This window comes from Patella vulgata, chromosome 8 (assembly GCF_932274485.2).
Source record: "Patella vulgata chromosome 8, xgPatVulg1.2, whole genome shotgun sequence".
NCBI lineage: Eukaryota > Metazoa > Mollusca > Gastropoda > Patellidae > Patella > Patella vulgata.
In genome coordinates, this window is record NC_065886.2 from 30,506,520 (window position 1) to 30,527,562 (window position 21,043).

The window sequence follows — 21,043 nt, forward strand, 5'->3', positions numbered from 1 at the left end:
GATCTGTCGTCGAAGTATGCTACAAAGGACGTTGGAGGTGATGGGTACAGGATTTGTTGTCAACGGCGGTGGGTAATGGATAAAGGATTTGTTGTCAACTACTACGCTGGGTAGTGAGTAAATGATTTGTTGTCAACTGCCCTGTGCAATGGGTAAAGGATTTGTTGACTCTCATGGGCAATGGATAAAGGAGTCGTTGTCAAGTACTCTGGATAATCGGTAAAGGAAATATGGTCTACTGCTCTGGGTAATGGGTAAAGGAAATATTGTCAACTGCTCTGGGTAACGGGTGAAATATTTGTTGCCAGTTACTTTAACATCATGGTGGTATGTGGTCGATGGTGTTATGCCAAGTGCTCTGCAAATTTGTAAATAATCTGTCGCTGCTAGTGATGGGCAAAGAACAGTTGTCCAATTCTCAGGACAGCGTGTAAAATATTTGCTATCGACTCCTCTGGGTAATAGATAAGCGATCTGTTGCCAACTACTCTGGACAATGGGTAAAAGATTTGTTGTCAACTGTCCTGGGTAATGGGTAAAATTTTTAAGAATATTGCCTAAACCGAATTGTAGAACTAGCTGGGTGGTCTCGTCAACTGCTTTGAGAATCTCCTGTAGCATAATAAACAATATGTCGCCAGGTGCTCTGGAAATCTTCTGGTGAATATACCCTGATCCCTCATTGCATCATTTTAAAATGTAGTATCCCTGGAGCAATATATAACAAACAACTTAATCTTTATTTCAACATTTAATATGTATCACTGCATCATGTTCTAACATAGGCTTTATAGTGCACTGCAAGACCACACTTCAAACACAAGTCGCGAGGGTTATTTCCCCCTTGCGACAGAGGCGGAAAGCGCCAAATCACGTGATCGTTTAAAAATCACGTGATCAAGGCAGAAAAACTGATGAAGCCACAGTAAATATTTGCATAAATCGAGATTGAATGGGAACATTTCATGAAACATTCTAAAAATATTACAAAACTTTTTCAGAAAATGAAAATTAATCGGACCATCATTGTTCAGAGAACTTCACTTCTAAAATATCTTCTTTTTTTTTGTAAATTATGCTTTTATTCTTCAACAGTGTTTAAATTAGCACTTTTCAAATTTCAAAACCATTAATAAATCAAATGACAATCAGAATAATTTCGACAATCTAAAAGAATTTGGAGAGAGAGAGAGAGCAAAGCCACAAAATGTTCTCAAAAAGAAAGTTTATGCATGAGGCTTTTACAAGTAAAACAAATAAGACTAATGAGGGTTTATAATGAAAACATAAAAAAACAAAAAAACATACAGAATTATATTATAACAGTTATTGGTCATTTTACCTAAATCTTGTTGATGGGCTTAACGGTTTCTACTTTCATTAGCCCGGATGTACAGTTTTTCGAAATATCAGTTTATCTTAAAACATGACGAACTTTCTAAATTTAAAAAAACCAAATAGGAAATTTTAAAATTTTAAATTGACTACGAATAAATAAATTTTATTCATAATTTTATTTGAAGAACTGTTTTGCCCATCGAAGCATGATTAGGATTTGGAAAATCACCAGAACGATCGCCGTCCAAAATTTGCATTGTAATGTGCATTTTTTCATTTTAATTTCATTTACACTGAAATCAACATACGTTAACAAACTCGAACATGGATAACATATATATTGACAATGGTTCTCATTTATTCACATCGAGTTACTCGTACCACCATAATATTTAAAACAGTAAAAAACAATCTAACAGCAAAAATAAACAAAGAAACAGAAAATAATAGGATGAAAACGAAGTTAATAGTTCCCGGCTTAATTCTCATTTGTTTTAATATAGTTTACATAAAGTCTGGGTTGTTTCATAAATCATAATATATACACAATATACTTTACTTAGTTCATTTATTCCAGAAAAAACAAAATCCGAATAAAATTCCCAAATCTATTTAAGCCGGAAAAAACCCCCATAATTTGATATGAAACCCTAAAATGTATTAGTATTTTTCAAAATTGAATCGGTTTTTGATTATCTGATCAATTTTTCCTCTATGCGCTGAGTTACAAAAATTGGTGTTTGGATAATGTGTGAGTTTCGGTCTGGTGTCAAGATGGATTTGTCACAATGATTTCGTACACGAATTTTCATAGTTAATTTTCTTATTTCTGGAATTTTGAACTATTTACCAGATAATTCTCGTAAGGGTCAAACAGAAATCGACAGATTTCAAAATCGTTGAAGAAAGACTATGTGCATAACGGCCCTTAAAATACATTTTTGCTTCCGTCAATTTTGTTGATTTCAAATATTAAAGAAAGGTTTTGTGAATTTTGTCAACTTTTTCAAGAAACTTTTTTGCTTATACTGTGTTTAGTCTGTTTGAGTTTTCTAATTTCGGATTAAAATGGCCGAATATTTTAACATTCTGAAAGAAGATGTGTGATTTAGGACTGATTTCAAACCACCAATGAAATTAGCCCTGCTCTGTAAACTTTGAACCAGTTATGGATATACACATATATATATACATACAGTACTACCTCCACGGGTAGACGAGAAAAAGCGGTACGTTGCCATAGTGACGTCATCTTGGATGAAATTCAAAATTTACCATGGCAACGTATTCAACAATATATAACAGGAGAATATGATACATTATATGTATTTACTATATACATATGTTGGGTTATAATAATAATAATAATAATATATATATTTCATCTGTATTCATAGAACAATTAAAAAAAACCAACAAAAATTATAAGTTTCATTTCTGTACGTGCATTTCATTCCAAGCACCTGCAAAATCATTAAGAACAACAAAAGTCCTAGAAAATTTCATTTTTATTTTTGTTTCATACCCATTTAATCAATCTTCTTGCCATAATCCCTCCATTTCCACAATTTTAAATCAATTCTTTCAATTAAATTTTTTTACAGGTTTTCTAAACAATGTTCCAGGCGGTTTTTGGGTTTGTACCGTAAATATTTTTTGTTGATTTATTTGGTCGAAACAAAAAACGAATTGAATAATTTTTCATCATGAAATATAAATTGTTAAAAATAATGAGGTTTTTCTTTAGTTCAGGAAATATGCAACAATGCTTAGATGTGTATTACAACCATTAATTAAAATATTCAGAGAGTTCTTCGAATGAAAGAAAACAGACAAAAATAAATACCAAATGCCCTTGTAATATATTGATTTCCTGAATGCCCAAGGTTGAAAAAACATTTTTATTTAAAGAAATAAATGTTCTAGAAGGTGCCAGTTTTATCTTAGATTTCAAGGTTTATCCTGAACTGAGGAAAAATAAAACTGAATAACTTATTTTCAAATGTTTAAAAACATAAATCAAATATTAATAATACAAAATTGACATATATACCAAAACAAATTTTCCTATTTAATAGACGTCTTCATTTTTTTTATCATTCATACATGTTCTTGATGAAGTAAAATTAATGGCCTAGCTGATAATTTTAATTAACTAATTTTCCAATGATATGACGATCCCAGCTGTAGAAGGATATGGTCGGATTAGGATCAGTTTCCCTGTCCCCACAATCAAATCGGATATACGGGCTAATTAACGGATCAGACTATGGAATTAATTAATAATTACCAATAAGCAAAATTAATAATGTAATGCAAGGATGACATCTTTGGTATGGATGTTTGTCATGAGTGGAATGTTAGAATTTATGACAAACCCTTTGATTATTTTGTTTTTCTATGATGGAAAATATACGAAACTTCATCCTTTTTTTCTATATCCTATCATCAAATGGCGGGAAAAAGAAAGTTTACCATGCTACAAAATGGTGGAAAAACAGACGTTGGTCTAGCTCAAAACGAAGTTAACAAATTTATAATTACCAAATTTTCCCTTTAGTTTTGATAGTATCAAATAAAAGATATTAGAATTCCAAATAATACAAACTTAATTATAATATTTTATTTATTCCCAATGAATTCTGTTATAAAATTTTCAAACATGTGACAAAAAAAAACAAAAAAAATAATAATCCCCAAACTCAACAGTATGGTTATTTTTAACCAATAATGAATATGCATGAATCAATAATGAATATTTATATATATGAATGAATGTAAAATAGCACTCTTAGTGATACAAATGATTCAATGGATGAATGAATGAAGAATGAATGAATTATATACAAGATGAAAATATGGATGAATGAATTGAACTAATTTCACGAATTATGAACTATGACACTTGTTGGGGTGTAAAATTGATTGGGTATAGTCTGTAAACAGGGATATTTTTCACTATGAACAGATAATTGCGGCACTAGTTTGCCATTGTCTTGGGTATATTGGTTTTGTAAACGATGTCGATGTATGCGATGGGTGTAATGGATGGTCGGACATTGATCAGAACTTTCTGATTTCGTATCATCTTGGTCACTGCTGTCCTTTTCACTCTCTTCACTATGATGGGGGTGCGATGATGTTCTGATTTGAATGGTTGTATTGGGAACCCGGTCTTCGTATTTCCGATCATCTTCGAACACTAGTCGTCCTTCAAGATGCTGAATAGCTTCCATCATTGTTTCAAGATTTTTGCGGGACATGGACGTGGTATGATACGATGGGTAATCATCCTTCATGGAGCCATCATCTGATTTCAATTCATCATAGTCAGTCTGAGAAAAAAAAAACAAAAACATCCTTCAAATACAAGAATGCGATTTTTTTGATTTTTTTACTGCGGTGATTTCTGCTACATGAGAGTAACCAGGTTTCGAACCAGGACTTCACAACCCGGTTAATTTTTATATATGTTGTCTATTTCCGATTAGACGGATATTTTTTTCATCACAGACAATATTTAGCACTATCTTTAAATCTTTTTACACATGTAAACAAACGGTAAATTTATCTGTATTTATTGTGTTGTTTTAAGTTAAAGCTAGTAAACTGACAGATTGGAACATGCAGTTTTTTGGAACACTTAATAAATCCATATTGCTGTTATGTCCTGTCATTTAACCTTTATTAAACCATTTTGGGAGGAACTATATAATTCAGTCAATAAAATACCAGCTTAACAATAATCTTAGTAACGTTCTAGTCCTGTCTTCAGCTAAATACCCCCACCCTTTCTGCCCTGAGACTCGACACAAATACTTACCATTTTATTCAGATCAGTCTGCACATAAGCATTGCTAACATCAGATAATTTGTCAGTGTAAAGCTGTGATCGAAATCTCTTCTCTAGAACCATTCTTAACCATCGTTCGTTATCCAACTGGCTCCTCAATTCTACCATAGCTCTCTGTAATTCTTCAATACCGTCCTCATTACTATCGGGGGAACTTCCCATACTGATCCCCTCATCTGAAGATTCTACAAATAGAGATGTTTTCAAATATAAAATATACTCCAAGCATTAATTAATAGGCATACAAATGTAACAGGATTACATTTGTCAAATACAACGTTGAAAACTCATAATCTATAATTACTTTGAGATCAAAATAACGATTCTGTACAGAAAGCGGAGATATAGAGAAATAACCGATGAGCATTATTACAGAGTACTGTAAGAACCGATGCTTAAATTTTATATTGCATATTTAATAATTAGTATGACCAAAGGTCGATGAATGATCACAAATTATTTTTGCTTAGGTGCATGCTGCCTGGGTACATGGGACTACCATATAAAGAATCTCATTTGACAGTATGGGCGACCATTCTATGGTTTCCATGGAGTTAACAAAAACCGTAATAAACAAACATTAGAAAAAATAAAATTCTTCTGTCTCAATCAGCAAAAAGGTCCTAGTTAGGCTTAAGCACTTTATCCATGTACGCGTTTTCGCTGGTTAAATGTACATGGAATTGGAAATGGTCATATTACATTTGCATTAAACAAACTTTTTAGCTGGCTAAAACGCGTACTGGTACATGGAAGAAAATGGGCTCTACCCACTCAATCAATAAAAAATAAATATTTATAAACTTCTCCTACCTGTATCCCTCTTCTTTCTCTTCGGTGGCGGCGAATCATTAAATAACTGATCTTTCTCCCGTTCTCTTTCACTCTCTAATAGTAGTCGTTTATACTGGGCATTCTGGGCGATCAATTTACTCTTCTCTTCCTCGAGAGACTGGATATACTCGCCTGTCTGTTGAAGAATGGCAGCCTGAAAAACACAAAATAAACAAAACACTTAAAACATTTGAATTCGCAAACTTGACGATGCCGTTACACGTGTGATCTATGTTTAAATTAGATCGTGAGGCATGTTTGAGACAAATCTGTACATCCACAACCAAGATTTTGCCTTCAATTTCTACTTCGTACACAGATGCACTGGTAATAACTCCGTGAGGCAAGCACAAAACGGCATCTATATGTACAGATCTAGTCGCTGCTTGCTACTTGTTCTCTTCTTGTTTTTGTAAGGGGAATTAACCGTTCATAGCCGCAACTTGACGAAACTGGCGGAGTCGCTGGAAACCATGGCGTTGTTCTAGGCGGAGTCGATCCCTTTTCTTTGGTCAGATTGATAATACCGCTTTCAATAGACAACGAATGTTAGCAAGTCAGTTTGTCCAAGGTAGACGCGGAGGTAAAGCGAACGATTCCAAGAAGGTCAGTTCCCCTGGTTCGCATGGACGCGGGAGTCAAATCTAATTCTAAAGAATTCGCTTATTTTAATTTGCAATATAAACAATAACATCTTCACGTAATCGTTCTAAAAACCATCAGATAACAGTATTATTTACCCGAACAAATTGTACTACTTGTTTTATTTTTTTATTTCCAGCGAATCTATTTTATATGTTCGAGTTTCTCAAGAAAAGAAATTAATCAATCATTTAACAAAATAGATTTACTTGAAACAGGAATAGTGTAGGTAAATACATAAAGTCTACTTTCCATCGAATTTATTTGCGACCAATCTTTCTAGTGCTAGTGTACCGGAAAGCTTCACCAATCTTTGAACTAAAGATGTGTTTTTATAACCGTGTTATTTTCTTATCGACCAATCAAAGGAATAGGGGTGGGGGTAAAGCCATCACAGCATTTTGTAATTTCTATGTGCAGGTGCCGAGAGACTTTAACATTAACTAAAAAAAATAAATATATTGAGTGCAGACAGTTTTAACATATTGGCCTATTTTATAAGGGAAGACGTTTGACTTTTTAAATAAAAAAATAACAAAAAAAAAACCCCTTTTAAAGCCAATCGTTTACATTTTGTATTTTCTATGTCGTGTAGAAGTCGAGACACTTTAAAATCATCCCATAAAATATATTTAGTGCAGACAATAATAGATGTCTACAGTTTTAACATATTGACCTATTTTAAAAGAGAAGACATTTGAGTTTTTAATATATTTAAAAAATACATATTTTAAAACCAATCGTTTGCAAAGTGGCTAGAAAAATAGAAAGAAAGATAGATGTAATATGCCTTGTAGGCTAGGTAATATGTATTTAAGGGTGGACGAGTACACATTTATAGTTACCAGTGTCGAACAGTAGTGGTTTAACCAACTCACAGATGTGCATGAATGAACTCGCTTAATACAAGTTTTATTCCCACACTTACCGAGCTTGTCTGTCAGTTATATTAGCACATGAATACCCCACAAGGTATGTAGGGAATGCGGCTATGTATAGTTGATAGCTTGTCGACATTAACGTCACTAGACCTTGCTGCTATTCAAAGAGAATTTTTTGGGGAGAAAAAAAAGTCCGGGTTGTATGAATATGTGTAAGTGAAACTTGTATGAATGTAAGGGTATCGTTTATAATAAACGGGTGTGTAGATTATAAAAGATTAATTCCTATCATAATAGAAAGGTTATTGTATCGATTTATATAATGGTTGATATAGTACATGTATACTATGACATTTAATATGAGTGTTATAGCAACTGTATAGGGCCGCTTACAAATATTAATATGCTGCTGAAATAAACATCAAAGTGGTTATTACCCTCTTTCAAATACAATGCCCGACATTACCCGACCAAGAGAAAATCGAGAATGCAGAAAAAGATCATATTTTCATAACTGTGAATGGAGCGCATTTAATTTAGTTATTCAGATTAGTTTACTTGACTCATTTTTACTCCGACATGGGAGCCACGGCGGCTAAATGGGCGCGGTGTACAGTCGTTTGGATGGGACGAAAAACTGAGATCCACATGACATGTACTAGACAGTACATGTACGTAAATGGACTCTTGACCGTTTGGATGTGACAAAACACCACTGCACGACACGTTGTGTGGCATATGCCCGTTTTTATATCCAGGTTGGTGCAGAAAAGCTGAACACCACTTTATATCTATTTGGCCAATACGTGTCGTAAATGATATTTTATTTTTAATTTTTTGAAACGTGACCGGGAACTTGATTAAAGTCTATTACTTGTCATAATAGTATTAAACTATATGAAGAATACAAGAACTGTTTCATTTTTAGCTTTCTCATCAAAATAGGCGTGACATGAATATTGTAGAGAATGACAATGGAGCAACAGTCGCTATCAATATACCGCCTACAATGATTTTCATTTATCAAATATAATAAGGATACACGTAAATTGAAAACACTATATTCTCATTGGTATGCTGATGTTTTTTTTTGTGATTATTGGTACCGTTATTTTAATTCTATGGTTAACAATTCTTTTTTTTAAATATTAAATATGTCATCAATAGTAACTAGTTTTTAAATTTCACCGGAAATCAATTTGAATTGGAGAAAAGAAAGCCTTCAACACTCGACCCATTTATCATCAGGCATGGCATTCTCCCCTGGTGTATATGAAGTCAGGCTTGTACATGTGTGTACAACGTAATGAGTTAGCGAACACCCCAAATACGTCACCTTTGACCTACAATGACGTAAACGCCACATGATCATGAATGAAATAATGCGATCAGCTGTATCACGTGTGATATAGAATGTGTGCCATGGCCCGTTAAACATTTATAGCCTTTTACATTCCCTGATAAAAAAAAACTACTTTTCATATTAGGTAGGGCTTGATAATTAAAGACAGCACTGACTCAGCGGAATCTTAGAAAACAAACAAAATCTTGAAAATGGAGCTTGGTTCTTGAGGCAAATATCTCCATTTCGAGGCCGCGATAGGATGTGGGGGAGTACTGTTTATTCTATAGGTCACGTGATTTGTGAGTTAAACGTTCGCCCGATCAGAATTTCAAAAGATCATCGCCACTCCTGCTTGCCCCGGTATTTTAATGTCTTATATAAATGGACAGGTAGACAGGATGTACTTTCAAATTTTAATTTGATTCATTGAAGAAAGCGCGCCCCAAATATTTGTGCAGCCTTTTTAGACTATATTTTTATCACTAAAATAGATAGAACAGAATGCGAGTCCTTAAATTCTTTAGAATATCTTGGGGCAAATTTGTAAAATATTTTAGTGTTCGGGCTGAACGATTGCGATCCGACTTGATACAGAGAGAAAATATTCAATGACATTCTTCTTCTATTACTTCTAACATCTTAATATGCTTCATCAAACTGCCGAGTCACGATCTTAATCCCGGGTTTGCAATAACTTGACAATGGTTTATCTAAAGATCACAAGCACACAAGCGAATTATGAAAATAAAATATTCTGTTAGTCTCGAATAGCCTTGTTTGTGTGTGGTGCGGTCCTCTAACATCTAATAATCATTAATTGCCATTAAGAATCTTAATTCAGTTACATCTGGGTGACTGTTTCACGCACAGAAAAAAAAATAATCTGTGTGCCATGTATGCAAGACGATTAGCCCCTGCGGTTCTATTATATTGCGGCATTCATATCCTTTGAATGTTATGAATCTTAATTATTTTTAAATTAACAGCAAGATGTACAAGGCGAAGCCAGGCGTATTATTTTTAAAAAAAATCCAAGCGAAAACTAACCCCAACACACAATTTATGTAAAAGGTGTTTTGTTTGTTTCAACTACATGTAGGTGGTCTCGGTCCGTGAAAACGAATATGAATGAAACGCGTGTTTACTATACAATAAAACGTATATTCATTAAACTCATTAATTTTATTCGTTTCGGGAGTATTTCACGGTAGATCAACTACAACTTTATATTCACATGTGTAAGGTTTTGTATAAAAAAATAATTAAAAAAAAAATCCACTAGGATTCTTCAAACGGAACGCACTAACGAAATAAATTAATATTAATAGAATATTTTACAAGCCATTAGCATTTAGTGTAGACTAGAACATCTTGAATATACATTAACAAACATTTCAGAACCATTACATCTAAATATAGTCCATTTCACGTGATCAAAAATACATCTATTTTTACAACAATGGCGTCCATCAAAGCTGTCAGCTGTTAGAAATATGAAATGTTGTCTAACGGGAGAGAAAAGGTGTTATTTCTGTGTGTTGGAATGTTGAAATTTATAAATTATTATTGTGTATGTTTAGACAGCTGACAACCAAAGAGGAAGTGAGCCGAACTACTTTGTTGGGTGGGCGTGGAGGAGAACTCCGCGTAAAACAAGTGTTTAATGTCAGATTAACAAAACAATATTTTCTGGCCTATTTATATGAAACGAACACTCAAATATGCTTTACTTGTGTACTAGTAGTCGGTGATACTTGGGCCTTTTTTTTTGGATTTTCTATATTTATTTTTGCAATTGTCTGATCCGCTTTATAGTGTTTTTCGTTTATCATCATTGGTGTTGACGTGGCTTTGAGCTGTACTTCATTTAAACACTCAACTATTGTCTTTTATGTATCCTAGATTTTTTTTATTTTTCAGTATACATGTAGATGGAATGCATCAACTGTTTTTACAAGTATTCCAGCAATTGTGTCTACAGGCTAACTGGGACATGGTTCAATATTGCACCAGGTGTATACCATAGCCTACTTACAAGTACTTTTCCAACTCGTGGGTCTATAAATAGCCCAACATATGTTCTCATACACCTCCTCATAATCAATATCAATTTCATATATTGTGGAATTTGTTGAAAAATGTCTTCAAACAATAAGCATGTCATTCAAAACAGATGTATATTTTGATCTGACAGTATTGTGTTGTTTTGGAACACTTGATACCATTTCTAATCCTATTTAATTGAAGTTGACATACATAACGCTAACAACATCAGATGCACTTTTAATGCATTGTATAAAATTTGAGTTAACAGTAAATTAATGAGCACCTGGTTCTTAACTCGATATCGGTATATATATCCGTTCTGGCAATATAGTTCCAAAAATTCATTAATTTGACCCTTCATATGTTTTAATATTTAAGGTTACAAATGAAGAAAATGTATATGAAAACAATATCCAATATAATTATCCAAGCAAAAAATGGAAAGCTGTGTGTGAGGTCACCATATATTTGAAATGTCTAATTTAAACAGAAATTGAATACAATATGGGCGTCAGACAATGTTAAAATGGACTCCTATTTCAATATTGATATTGGCTCAGGCTGGTCTTCATGACACACTGACTGACCTACCCACCACTACAGATATAGCTCACACAGTTCGTTGACCATCGGATATATTTGTTGTGGCGTCTATAGACTTCGTCTCGCCAGTCTCGCGTCCGGACAATTCGCGGTTCTATGCGGATGTCTAAGAAACACAAGTGAACCAGACCAGCTTTCTGTCTGTCTTCTCAATTCTCATGCAACTGGATGTCAGATATCGGCCAAATCATAAAATCAATACTCAGTGATTAAGGAAGCCGAACGATTTTATAGTTTGTAGGTTTCTTGAAACGCATTTAACGGGTTGCTTGTTGATCCTCTATTGTGTAGGGGTCGGTGAAAATCAAATCTAAACAAACTGAAGTCAATATCCGTTCTAATTCATCGCTGATCCCATGCAGTTATAAAGAAATAACTTTTGTGGGGAGTAAAAGGGTGGGGTGGGGTTGAGGGGGTAAGCGTTCGTTAATTTTTTAGGTATTCTATCAGGTGATTAATAAAAAAAAATCTCCATTCAATGAAGATGCAAGACAATTGATGTAGCATTAGCGCCTGTCTTGTTTTTTTTACTGGAATTATAGGAGTTTATATTTCTCTAATTTATCGCACTGTTCATCTTATTTCCTATTCTCGGTACCCCCGTCATATCTGTTTTTAAACGTGTATGGTTGTGTGTGGTTCGATCCCCCAGTGCTAAACATTTTATTATGACAAAGGGAGAAGATGGTCCACCCTCCCTTCTCAAGCAAGACATCGAATTTTAAAATCGTGTTTTAAAGTGACATTTCGATTACATTTATTTTATCTGTTTTTTTTACTACTTCATATGTAAATAACTTAACTGCATCAACATCTCCACAAAATCATGTATAATGTATTGGGCGTTAAATTTGTAACAAAAAAAAACCCCGAAAAAAAAACCCCAACCCACACACAACTATTTATTTACATATGTCGACCCATCACTAACATCTGATTCGGGTTAGAAAACAAGCACTCTACCTACATGTACATCCATTTTACAAGCGACGGGACATTTGGTAGTTATTGTATAGAAGGTAAAGGTATATGTAAACCTATGAGATTACAAATATATATATAAGAACAGCTTGCCTCTAACATGTTCTTAGCTTCCTACATATTCACCTAATAAAACGCAATCAAATACATGTACATTACTCAGTCTCGTCTATCAGCCAGTGAGTGGGTCATGCCAAAAATGGAGGAGTTATGTACGTGTGTATGCGGGCGATTCGGCTAGCAAACTGGTGGATATCAAATTAATTAAATACATATTTAGCGAATGATGAGCAAGCATGTCGACAAGTACTCGACATGGCAGCCCAAATAATTGACATCTCTATCAAATCCAGTGTCGGAGACCTACCTACATGTACATGTATTATTACGTTCTTTATAATAATATGCTATTGTTCAACGCCTACATGAAATGTTCACATGTGATATAATTTCTAAAAATTAATAAATATTTCAGCGAATAAGCTTATTTATCGATTTGACTAGAAACTTATTGCTGCAAAAACTGCACACATAAACATATATTAATCTTTATGAGAATCGAATAAACTTTTTATTTGAAGGAATGTGTCGGTTAATTAATTTTATTGCAAACACGTCATGTGGACCCGGGATTCGTGTCACTAAACTGTGTATAGTAGGAATTAATAACATAATAGACAGCATGCATATTTTGCGAAAATCGAAATTACGTTTGAATTTGATGTTTCTGCAGCTTAAGTGAAATTGACCCAGTGTTAGATATAAAAAAAGAAAGAGAGAGAAATGGGGTTTGACGCCCACTCGACACAAATAAAATCATTTCGGGACTAACATATGGTTCAATTTTATTTCAATAATTCGTTTGCAGTCGGGGAAAACCGGGGGATCCGAAGAAAACCCACGGGGTTGGGCAGGGGAACCAACTAGTTTTCATGTTCATGTACAAGCGAGCAATCAATGACAGATCTTATGATCTAAAGGGCGTGCGTTAAACCATTCGACCACCCACCCACCCTAGATAAGTAAGAGCGTAAAATAACTATTTACCTTGCTGAGTTTTTCGCCGTCATGGTGTGGAATCAGAGCCTTCAATGCATGAAATCCAGCATTGATGCTTTGCATTCGACGTCTTTCGTTTTTGTTGGCAATTTCACGGCGCTGCTTTTTGTCACTTTCCGGCGGATGGTTCCTAATAAGATAAATAATGGAATTTATATAAAACATATAATTGAAATATTAATAAATGTACGGAGTGTGATTTACTTTGACAAACTTTTAGGCAAAATATATGGTTATATTACTGACTATAGTTTCATACTATAGTAATACTCGGAACAGGTGAATAATTTCCGCTGTAATATTCTTCAAAATAGATATAATTACTGGTAAATATTAAAGATTAATCGAATCCGTTTGTGATTCGGATAGAACTCAGTGACACAAAATATCACTATTTAAAGATTTTTGCATTGCAATCAATGGATATATGAATAATAAAAACACTATTTTGATTACTTGTCAAAAATATGTCGTTATACCATGTCACAGTTACATAATAATAATAATGCGAAATAGGCTTCAAATAGTATAAATTTTCAAAAACACAAAAAAAAAGAGAGGCAACAACGGACATTGATCCGGACGAAATTGGGCTCATAAATATTAGAGACACTTAAAAAAAATTATGCGGTTAAATAAACCCTAATATAAAATTATTTTGTTTTAAACCGTTTATAACTGGGGGGGGGGGGAACCTGGCGTTTTTTTTTTAATTTTTATATATTATACCGTATTGGAGATAGTAGGAAGGTAATTGTATTAGGATGTTGCGTAGGAATACAACTCTATTTGCTTTACTTTAAAAGAAAAAGATGAAAGCTAATGTACCGTTAAAGCGGTGCGCGTTGACTTTGCTAGCACAATAATACAAGGTGTCGCATCAAGGTAGAACTTACAAATGAATGAAATAACAACATTACTAAAACGGGAGGCGAAATCGATCTTCCGTATTGATCATCAATGCTGTAAGCCAGACATAGCCGTCGCTTGGCAGTTTGCCAACAGTCGCCCGCCTCTGAGAAAAATACTTGGCAGGCTGCCAGCAACTCATTTTTGTTTGATTGCGCTTTGATCGGTGTTAAGTTGCAGGTAGATGACTAAACACCCCCCCCCCCACAAAAAAAAGGACCCAACATGATACGCATACATTAGATAATATCGAACAAAATACTCCGATTTTACACGAATAGCGTGTATGCAATAAATAGAAATTTAGTCACAGCGATATTACCGTATGACCGCCCCGTTTGGCAGATTGCCAGTTATTCCTCGTGACTGACTGGTCAAAGTACCTTTGACGCTGAAAATCGCTTATCATGCATACATACCCCTAAATGTAAATATACGACCTTGTTTTTACACCTTTCGCTTGCTTTTCGAACTTTTATTTTTATTTTAAACAATTATCAAGTTATGTTTGTAAAGAATGTCCACAACCAAAATCGAAAAAACTAAAACATCTCGACTCAAGAAAGCTAAAGCTAAATTCAATTCGGCTATTTCACTAGAACATCCTTGATCTGGACCAATTACGCCTGTCTTGTCAATCACATCCCGCCGTCAAGACAAAAAAAAATATATTCATAATATTCAATTAAAATCATATATAGGCTACTAAATAGTTTATAAAATTCAAAGCACCTGATTAATTCGAACAAGTTATCTAAATTTGTAGATGTTTATAATAAAACAAATATTTGAAATATGTTGATAAATAAAATGTTAAATAGGAGAGAGGAAAGAAATAAAATTAAACCCCAAATGTTAATGTAAATAATACAAAGACACCGCATGATGGTTGAACGTCAACCTCTAGGCCTAGTCTAGACTACGTTAATTTTATTTTGTAAATTAAAAATTTAGGCCGAATTAATGCAAAAATAAAAACAGGGCTGAATCCAAAAACAAGCGTTAAAAAATTCAAAACATGTCATAAATAAATAAATAAAATAGCGTAATGGGTGCCCGCTCGGCATATTTACCGACAGTGCGTTTGTCGCTAGTCAAGACTTGTAGGACATAGCGGCTAGCGAGTCGACCTAGTGAGGGAAAGCTTGAATGAACGTCATCGTGCTTTGTCGATATGATCTTTCAATACACGATGTAAACAAATCATTTTCTACATGTGACACAACCCCAAATTTATGTTAAAAGTTATATATCCTGGAGCCCCGTAAGTCACTGCAACTAAATCATATAGTTTCAGTTAGAAATCGGCTAAAATTTTGTCAAAATATTCAAAACATGGGCTGACCACGCTGTCTTACGATAGTGTTTATACCCGTAAAGCATGCGTACAAGTTTACAACTCACCGTGCGTAAACAGCGGCTAATCCATCGCTCCTAGGACTGTATCGTTCCATTATCTTTTGTCGATCACTTCCTCTTGGAAACATAAATTTATCCAACATCCAAAATTACAACAAAAACACTTTATAAACACGATTTGTGGGGTTTATTTACGATTGTAAGGTACTATCCACAACTATCCCGGCGTAACGCTGGCAGAGTGAGTAATAATTGGCGCGAAACAGCTGTTGGCTAATTCACAGCGAAAAGTAATGCTGGGGGTCTCACCGTCTGGGTCGATTCTCGACCCCTAAAACTCCTTTTCCATCTTTGTGTCCCCTTTATTAGAACATATGCATTCTAGAATAAGGCTTTGTTATCCTTTTTTCAATAAATGTCCCAAAGAAAAATTATAAAACATGGGGGAACTATTTTATGTTGCGGTCAGATATATGTAAAACCAGTGTTTAGTCCGTTGGCAAGGCGCGGGAAAGTAAAAATAAACAAATCAACAGCTGCCGTACGGTTGCCATCGAGACAGTTGGGAGAATTTGAAAGTTATTGAAATGATATTTCCTCATGTAAGCATCAATACTAAGTATTGGAAATATATTTTAATATGTTTCCGTGTAGCCATTTATGTATTATTATAACTCAGAATATTGTCCTCAATTTACTGTTGCGTTTTGCAATAAAATGCTATATTTCTGAATAAATGCAAAATTCTCCATAGTAATATAGTATGTCTGGAATGCAGACAGTCTATGACATGACCATATATGTCGTGGCTAAAATAAGACCACCTATCAGCTGATAGAATACGGAGATTTCATTGGTAGATAGAATGTCAACAAAGTCTTAAAGCTCAGGCCGTGCGCTTTGAGAGAAAAGCCCAATGAAAATTATGCAATGACATTGATGAAATTCAAGGAGAATGAATTCATTTTTACGGCGGAAATTTCCGACGCGACATACTAAAATATTGTATAATGAGGTCGGGAAGCATGAAGTACAGTAAAATGGCTCCTCGTGTAGCAAGTTCTCTTTCTACATTTAAAATTTAACGCCAGTCCTTAGAATTTGTGGACGAACTACTAGAACTAGAAAGAACTGTACTAGGAAGAAGTACCAAATGAGAAATGACTTAATGAGTATAATATACTAGACAAAGTAATAATAAAATAAAAACCACGACCCTAACCGTTAAAAATAAAACTAGGTTACGTGTACACAACAAACACAATTTGTTTATTAAACAGGTGACTATATCACGTGAAAATATGCTGATATTTGTTTACATATAGCTGTTTGGACATAGATCAAACAGAATCGTAGGATAGCCGCAAGTCTTCACATACGCCACGTGATATAAATATCTCGCATGACGTTTACCGCGGAATGCTGTGACGTATTATTTGGCATGTAGGGGGTCTGGGCATGTGCAGTAGTGTTGATAACAATGGTTTCCTTTCTCTGCACATGGTATTAAGACACTTGCAACGATGGAATGACGGATTTTATCGTTTATTATGTTATTGCAAGGTATATGTATTTTGTTTTCTTAATGTTTAGCTATTTATTGACTGTGCGATTGAAACGCATGGATTGTCACAGCTGCGTATGTTTCTCAATTTAGTTTCTAATTCATATCACCGTGCTCACGTGCTGGTTTACTCATTCAAGTCATTCACAGTGTCATAGTGACATACGACACAAAATGCGACTGCTTTGGTTACTTATAAAAGTGCAACTTACCATTGCTCTATTTATGTTCATGGCAAACAAATGTGACATTTATAAACTTTAATAATTCATTACGTTTGAAAATATTTATTATGGAGTAGCCATTTCTAAATTTGCCATGAATGAATCAGTTTGTGGTCAAAGGGGAAAGAACTATTGTAAAGTTTACAGGAAAGCACCCACAATTAACATAGTTTGAAACTTGTCAATGAACAGTGTGCTATCCAACCTTTGCAATCACAGGCCTCAGGCCTGTATGACATCTGATGCTGTAAAGCAATAAATTAATACAAGAAAGGAACGGTGGGTTCTTAACATTTTATACCAAACATTTATTTATTATAAATAATTAAAATACAAATTTGTGCTGAACAAAATGACAGGCACCAGAGTACCAGAGGAATTGTGCAGAACAAAGCTAGAATTATTGTTTGACGTTGTCTGTGACAGTTGCCTTATTTCCAGATTTGATTGTGACCAGTTTCCAGTTCTATTAAAGGACAATATTGGTGTCAATCATTATCACATATGTGATAGAACTGGTTAAGCACGTTCCAAATACAATTTTAACACAGAGATCATTGCTACGATAGATGCACAACGAAGATTTGAACAAACGGAAGTGATGAAACGAGTTATCCTTCTATATAACTGACTGAAGTGACAACAGATAGCATGAGCAATTTCTGCTATTTATATTAATTCCTTCGAAGACCAAAAGTTATTATATGAGACTGTGGGAGGATATTTGAGAATTCAAAAAAAATAATTGACTGTCACTAGATAAGAGAAAACGAGAAAAATAGAAAAAGTAGTCTGTGCATTACCATGTTTTTATTAAGTATATAATGAATAAAAACAAGGGAATGTACAATCTGATTAAAATACAGATCTATATTTCATTTCCCTTTTTTATACTTTTGATGGCCTGTACTACATGAAGTTCTGACCAGTTGTAGTGGGAGGTCGTGTCAGGGTCATACGAGTGGCTTTTGACACTATGACGTCTGACATTGATTAATTAATCAGCGTTGACGTTTACAGCACGCCAAGAACTCGCCGTAACAGACCGTTAAAGTTTGCCGTCATAACTAATGGGATCGATGCCTAGCAGGGGCGGATTGGGCGATCGCCCGAAGGGCCGGTGGAAATGAAAAAAATAATTTTGTTCAATTCGTCTAAAAAAAACCCCCTTTTGTGCTGAACATTATATGTGGGGTGTGGGGGGTGTATTGGACCGGTCATGGAGCGATGATGATCATGTTGTATGTGGCCGGTGGTTTTAACGGGCCGCCGTGGGCTGGTATAATAGACTTTCTGGGCCAGGTGTGCTGGGTGTGGGCCGGAATTCGGAATCCTGCAATGGGGATTCCGAATTTCATCCGAAAATTTCATCGGATTCACCTGACACTGTCGTGGTAGCTATATTTTGCGTCCAAGATCAAATTTTATTTTTATTTCCGCCCGCCGCTTCTGACAAAATGTCGAGGGTAACGCAATTCTCATAATTAAATTTGTGTGGACTTATACTCGAATATTCATTATCTGAACTAATGCTATGTTCGATTAATCAATATGTAATATGTCATGTTCAAGTTCGGAGTCAAGGTAAAATAATTTACCTGGAACAACAAATCCAAAAATCAAAAATCAGCTTTCATGAATTTCACTTTCGTCACTTTAACCTCTTTCTCTTCCAGTTGTATTAAATTATTCAGAAATATTCTACATTACTTTTATATTGGAAATGAAAAGAAAAATTGGATCATACTTAGCAAATTGATGGAAATACATGTAACAATAAAGACAAATTGTGTAAACCGTATTGCTAAATCATAAATTCTATCATAAATGGTGTGGTTTTGATTCCCTCCTCGTATTTGGCAAGCAATAGGGTCATTTGTCCAACCTTGTTAGAACCATCTCTCTCTCTTTCTTTCTGTCTCTTTGAAATTGACTACATAAATAAAAGTGTATATTTAATTAACTTCTTTCTTTGAGAGGTTGCTTAGTAGTTATTTCAGTAATTGTGTATCCATAAAAAAATCTAGCATGCGTCAGACTTAATTAAAGTTCAGACAAAGTAAATGGACTATATGATGACATTTTGATATCAGTTTGTTAATGGATTTGCAAAAAAAAGAAATAATAGTAATGAGATCTCTAAGATTTAGGTGATAACAAATCTCAGTTTGATTAAATTTCATGTCTTGATGTGCTTTGTGAAAAGAGTAGGGGTCTATGATTACAATTTTTTGTGGGTTCACAGGACACATGAAATGGGGTTTAATGTCCTGTTCTGCTCTGGCTGGAATACAGTGCGCTGAGGGAAATTTTGCCCAGGCAGCGGCACTACTGCCTACTCTTATAATATCGAATTCAAACTGTCAACAATTCTTTTACCTGCATGCCCATGGGTACACAGGACCTTGGTTTTTTGTCCATATGACGTCTATCCCTTTCCCAGGAGCGCACATGTTACTTCAAGTAAGCGAGCCAATGTCTTAGTCACTGACCCACCATGGTTTCCAGGACATAGAGAGGGCAATGTTGAGATATTCATAAAACTAATTTAGTGATCCGATGTTGACAGTTTATGCCATTGGCAAAACTAAAACTAAGAAACAGTGATTTTGAATCTGTTGCAATATCACAATATTGTGATAGTTGATTCTGTGAAAGGAATATAAGTTAAAACAGGGTTTGATATCGTTCTTATTTAGACAGATATCGGGACAAATTTTTATGGAAATTCCTAATATAGTCACAAGAGATCTGCTTGTAATCTGTAGTTTTCTCATTTCTCTATCTTGTTTGAACGGTTTCCTAAAATTTTTGAAATTAACTTATTCACAAGTACGAGGTCTTGTTTTACTTTTCATGAAATTCAAAATGGCAACTATATATATACACCTACCTAGCCTGGACAGAAATCGTCTGCCATGCACAAATTATCACACAAGGTTTATATATAAGCCTGGACATAAGGCACCAGTCACAGACTTCATCAGGCACAAATTTTCACACAATGTTCAAGTTATGATAAAAACTTTTAGTAATAATTTGTGTTTAACAAAGTCCTGTAACAACTATCTTGTCTTACATGTATGTCCAGGCTTGAGGAGCATATGTGTGTACATTGGTTTCTTGTCCTATTCTAAAAATCGAACCAAAAGCTGTAGATGCCATTTGGGTTCCATTCTTTATGCCAACATGGAGATATGACATTATATTTGCTTCAGATTTACCTTGTGGAGACATTTTAGGAGGTCAAGCAAAAATTAGTTGGCTATGAGTGAATGGGCCAGAATAAATTTGTGTGCTTGTTATATTATATATATTCAGTGTGCTATATTGTGTTAGGGACATTTTGCTAGGACCGTCCTACACCGTTGAGAAGGGGGGTGGGGGAGGGGCGCTGGAATGTCC

The 21,043-nt window shown here is 34.5% G+C and overlaps 2 protein-coding genes across 3 annotated transcripts in view; one reads left to right on the plus strand and one right to left on the minus strand.

The window, feature by feature from the left end:
- Window positions 1-736: 736 nt before the first annotated feature.
- On the minus strand, window positions 737-16,188 carry LOC126830619 (transcription factor AP-4). Its single transcript, XM_050561025.2, has 5 exons — window positions 15,896-16,188; window positions 13,571-13,712; window positions 6,005-6,179; window positions 5,162-5,376; window positions 737-4,673 (listed from the first exon to the last, which is right to left on the minus strand). The coding sequence occupies exons 1-5, from the start codon at window positions 15,991-15,993 to the stop codon at window positions 4,221-4,223; spliced, it is 1,083 nt and encodes a 360-aa protein (XP_050416982.1). The 5' UTR covers window positions 15,994-16,188; the 3' UTR covers window positions 737-4,220.
- Window positions 16,189-17,283: 1,095 nt separating this feature from the next.
- LOC126830615 (zinc finger protein GLIS2) overlaps window positions 17,284-21,043 on the plus strand; it is a 28,593-nt gene continuing 24,833 nt past the window's right edge. For both annotated transcript variants that reach the window (XM_050561020.2, XM_050561021.2), the window contains exon 1: window positions 17,284-17,413. The gene's annotated coding sequence lies outside the window, so the exon portion shown is untranslated. The remainder of the gene's footprint in view (window positions 17,414-21,043) is intronic.